Source organism: Lactuca virosa, chromosome 4, assembly GCF_052849685.1.
Source record: "Lactuca virosa cultivar CGN04683 chromosome 4, Lactuca_virosa_CGN04683_v6, whole genome shotgun sequence".
Lineage (NCBI taxonomy): Eukaryota > Viridiplantae > Streptophyta > Magnoliopsida > Asterales > Asteraceae > Lactuca > Lactuca virosa.
The window spans coordinates 370,135,231-370,139,983 of record NC_136429.1 but is presented as its reverse complement, the minus strand read 5'-3'; the positions used below and the strand labels follow the sequence as shown (position 1 = coordinate 370,139,983).

The 4,753-nt window shown below is 35.7% G+C and overlaps 1 protein-coding gene across 1 annotated transcript; it reads left to right on the top strand.

Annotated features, from left to right (window-relative positions):
* Nucleotides 1-311: 311 nt before the first annotated feature.
* Nucleotides 312-4,350, top strand: LOC145108731 (Transducin/WD40 repeat-like superfamily protein). Its single transcript, XM_079045805.1, has 5 exons — nt 312-806; nt 892-990; nt 1,717-2,807; nt 2,912-3,161; nt 4,022-4,350. Exons 1-5 carry the CDS (start codon nt 788-790, stop codon nt 4,270-4,272), a joined length of 1,710 nt encoding a protein of 569 aa, XP_078901931.1. The 5' UTR covers nt 312-787; the 3' UTR covers nt 4,273-4,350.
* The last annotated feature ends 403 nt before the right edge of the window (nt 4,351-4,753 follow it).

Here is a 4,753-nt window from a genome sequence, read left to right as displayed (position 1 = left end):
ACTGACATAAATATTTTTCCTAAGAAATTAATAATAATTTATTAAACAATGTTTTATAAAATTTGACACAAAAAATATAAGATAATATTAAGATTTTTTTTTCATGTCTACATAAACAACTTCAATAACTTTATTATAATTAAATCTTTATTTATAAATTTGTCATAAATTCTTCATTCTTCATAATGTCTGAAAAGGTTTGAAGACTTTATAAGAATATGATGTAGAGACCTCTTTTTTATGTACAGACCTCTTTTTTTGTTTGCAGTTTTCAAAAAATCAAACAGATAAACTTAAGGTCTGCGCGTCTGGGCTGCACAAAAAAAAACAACTCTTTTTTCTTTTTGAAGAGTTGGAATGAATTATAAATGCTAAAAAGGTTCAAATCGAAATCACAATTCACGTTTCTAGCCCAAAACGAAGCCGATAGAACCTGCGCTCAAAACAGCGGTATTCAATTCAACCTCCATCGATCGAATTCGATTATCCTCTCCTACTCCGTTCTTCTGGCGATGTTCCATGTCCGAAGCCAACCCCAAAACACTTCTTTCTATCCGCTAATGCCCTTGTGGAATATATCTTACTAATATCGACCAAACACTCTGCACGCACTGCATTAGGGTTCTTCCGTTAATCTACCACTTACCCTCCAAGATCAAATTCTTCATTCTTCACGCCTTTCACCTTCGCTTAAAGCTTCTTGCTTCCCCTTGTGCATTTACACCTTCAATGCAGGCTGAAACCCCCTTTCAGATTAACAGTTTCTAGCTAGTTATCAACAAACGCCATGAATGCCACAATTATAGGTATTATAATTAATCCCTTCTTTTCTAGCATAAGGAGTTTGTGGGTTTTGTGTTTGATCGGTTTATTGTTTTTGTTGGGGCAAAGATCCGTTGCAGGGGGATTTCCCAGAAGTGATAGAAGAGTATTTGGAACATGGTATCATGAAATGCATTGCTTTTAATCGCAGGGGAACTCTTCTTGCTGGTAATTATCCACACTCCTTGTCTTTGATACTCCATTATCTTACACTTCGTGTGTTTAAACAAATATGTTACGTGCTAAGCTGCTAATTGATAGTTAAACGCCTAAATAACTCTCTACTTTGCAAACCCTACATACCCTGAGTTCTATGCAAGTCCTGCCATGATTTTGTCGACCAAATTCAGTACAAGTCATGATTAATGGTGATTACATTCGGCTATTAGATTTTTTAGCATAAAATTTGGTCAAGCTTTGTCATTTTATACTTCTGCTAAACATTTCTTTTTTCAAATTTGTCATTAAGGTTACAAAACTCTTGTGTTAAGCAAGTGGTTACTGATTTACTGCTGAACATTTTCTTGTTGACTTATTACATTGAGAACGACTTAATAGAAAAAGTCATAGAAACAAAGGCTTTCCTCATTTAACCTCAACTTTTTACATATTTTTCCTCATTTAAATTTTTCTTTCCACTTATTGTGCCCTCATATTCTTGAATATTTTTACACATCATGTATCTAAACAACACAATGCTCTAATACAAATAAATGAAAGTAAGATGCTATAATAAACAAATAAATCAAACTCTGCTGCTATTTCTTGCTATAATTGGACAGATTCTTTACACTACAATTCTGTAAACAAGTCAATCAAATTACATCCCCATTTCTTGCATTGATTCAACTCTTTTACTAATTTCACAAAATACCCATTATACCCTTCTTCCAGCCGGATGTTCCGATGGAAGCTGTGTGATTTGGGACTTTGAAACCCGAGGAATCGCAAAAGAACTCCGTGATAAAGACTGCGTTGCAGCCATCACCAGTGTCTGTTGGTCAAAATCCGGTCGCCACATCCTCATATCCGCCGCCGATAAATCCTTAAATCTCTGGGATGTCATGAAGGGAGACAAAATTTACCGAATTACCCTTCAACAAACACCGCTACAAGCCCGCCTACACCCTGGCGGCGGTTCACCGGAATCCACTCTCTGCCTCGTTTGCCCTTTCTCCTCCGCTCCCATGATCGTCAATCTCCAAACCGAAACCACCACAACACTTCCAATTTCATTCTCCGGCGGCACCACCACCACCGGAGCACCACCACGAAACAAATTCTCTGACGGGTCAGCACATTATACGCCAACCGCCGCCTGTTTCAACAAAAACGGGGATTTAGTTTATGTCGGGAATTCAATCGGAGAAATTCTAATAATCGATCATAACAAGAATCTTGTTCGCGGGGTGGTGGCGGTTTCCGGCGGGGCGGTGATAAAAAACATAGTGTTCAGTCGGGATGGCCGCCACCTTCTCATAAACTCAAGTGACCGGACAATCCGTGTGTATGAAAATCTCTTACCCTTAAAAGATTCACTCAAAGCTCTCAATGAGATGATTTTTGATAACATTCTTGATGAGGGCGAAATGGTAAAAAGCGCAGGGGCGAAAAGTTTGTTGCTTTTCCGGGAGTTTCAAGATTCGATCACGCGAGTGCATTGGAAAGCACCGTGTTTTAGTGGTGATGGGGAGTGGGTGGTGGGTGGGTCCGCTAGTAAAGGGGAGCATAAGATTTATATATGGGATAGGGCTGGACATTTGGTGAAGATTCTAGAAGGTCCAAAAGAAGCTTTGATGGATTTGGCATGGCATCCGGTTCATCCAATGGTTGTATCCGTTTCTTTAACGGGTTTGGTTTATATTTGGGCTAAAGATTATACAGAAAATTGGAGTGCATTTGCTCCGGATTTTAAAGAACTTGAGGAGAATGAAGAGTATGTGGAAAGAGAAGATGAGTTTGATTTGATGCCTGAAACCGAAAAGGTAATGTGGATTACTTGTTGTGTGTACTTTTATTGATTATGAAACAGCATATGAGTTTGATATAAATATATGAAGTATGACAATTGACAATTGACAATTGACAGGTGAAAGATTTGGAAATGAATGAAGATGATGAAGTTGACATTACAACTGTGGAGAAAGACTCTGCATTTAGTGATTCCGATCTCTCTCAAGAGGAACTCCGGTTCTTACCCGCGGATCCTTTTCCGGATGTTTCCGAGCAGCAGGAGAAACACACAGCAAGTAATTCCAAACTTGGTGACAGCAAGAATTCCGATTCCCCTCTTTCAGAGGAAACCGGGGCAATGAATCATGATTCCAGTCAAATCGAAGGTAATTTCAATTTCAATGCAAGAAATAGCAACACACTTTTACTTATTTCCATTCCAGTATTCTACTTCCAATTTTATTGTCCATTTTTGTATTTTTGAAGTCTTTATTCTTCAACTTTGACCTTATATATTTTTGTTTTTTTTTATATATATGATATTCGATGCAAAATTATATGGATGGATTGTGTTTTAAATGTCTTCTCATTGTTATAAGTTTCTTCAAGTAATATATAACACAGATAAAAATATTTAAGGTCAAAGTTGAAGAATAAAGACTTCAAAAGTCAAAAGTGGACAATAAATATGGGATGGATGAAGTATAAAATTATACTGAAAATCAACCCAATTCGTAATAGCAGTGAAAATTGTTTTGTATTTGAATGAGTTTGACATATGTCGTTAGATTTTTGAAAAAAACAACCTAAAAGACCTTATATTTTGTGTTTTTTTTTCCGGATTAAACCTTTACTTTATTTTTTCCCTGAAAAAGATCTTGTATTTTTTCATTTTTTTCAAAAAAAACCCTCAAATTTTTTAGTTTTTTCCAAAAAAAACCCTCTCATTTTACAAGTTTTTTGGAGAAAAATTGACTGAGAGGGTAGGATAAAAAAATGAAAAAAATGCAAGGTCTTTGTCAAGAAAAAAATAAAATTGAGGTTTAATCCGGAAAAAAAAAACACAAAATATATGGTCTTTTATGAGATTAACCCAAAAAACAATGAAGTAGGATGCTATAATAGATGAACAAGTGTAAGTATGTTGCTATTTCTTGTATTTAATGCAAAAGTCAAATATGTAAAAAGGTTAGGACTTAAATGAGTTGCATTATCTTAGTATGGCTTTGTGATTCCTTTGATGCAGGAATGGAGAATTCCGGTGGTGAAGATGGGGGAATGACATATTTGAAGAGAAGGCGAAAGCCGTCTGAGAAGGTGTTGGAATTGCAAGCACAGAAAGTTAGGAAACCGTTGCCGAAAGCGAAAGGTGGTTTGGGTAAATCTTCAAAAACAAAAAGTAGAATTGGAAATGGGAATGGGAATGGAATTGGAATTGAACAAGAACAGGATATGAATAACTTTGGTGATGGGGATGAGTTTGGGATTGATGATTAGTTAAAAGGGAATGTAATAAGCTAATAATCAACAACTTATTGTAGTTTAAAGATTGGACTTGGTTTTATGTCTTTTTAATGCCGTTTTTTCATAAAAAAAAAAGCTCAAAAAGAAAATGCATTGTATCTTCCATAACAGGTGACATTTTTCAATTTCCTTTTTTATGAGATGTTTGTATATGGTGTTTAGTAACAACTAGTAATTGAGTCTGCGTTTTACCAAAAACCGCTGGTTTTTATGTGCTTTTGTTGCGCATTAGGAGTAAGAATTTGATTAAACCAGTGACATTTTACAAAGTTATAAGTTGAGGGGGGGTAAAAGTGATATTTCAAAAAATAGAGGGTGTGGAAAATGCATTTTACAAAGTAGATGAGTAAAAATCAAATTATATATTCCACGAAGTCTGTGGATAAACGCTAAAGTCTAGAAAACATAAGGGTAAAAGTGAATTGACAAAGGTGAAAGTGAAAGTCTAGAAAAC

What these genes read in the sequence shown, in the direction of transcription:
- LOC145108731 (XM_079045805.1), top strand. An exon ending in CAGGGGAACTCTTCTTGCTG is followed by an intron (nt 991 to 1,716) that starts GTAATTATCCAC and finishes CCCTTCTTCCAG; the next exon opens with CCGGATGTTCCGATGGAAGC. An exon ending in TGATTCCAGTCAAATCGAAG is followed by an intron (nt 3,162 to 4,021) that starts GTAATTTCAATT and finishes CCTTTGATGCAG; the next exon opens with GAATGGAGAATTCCGGTGGT.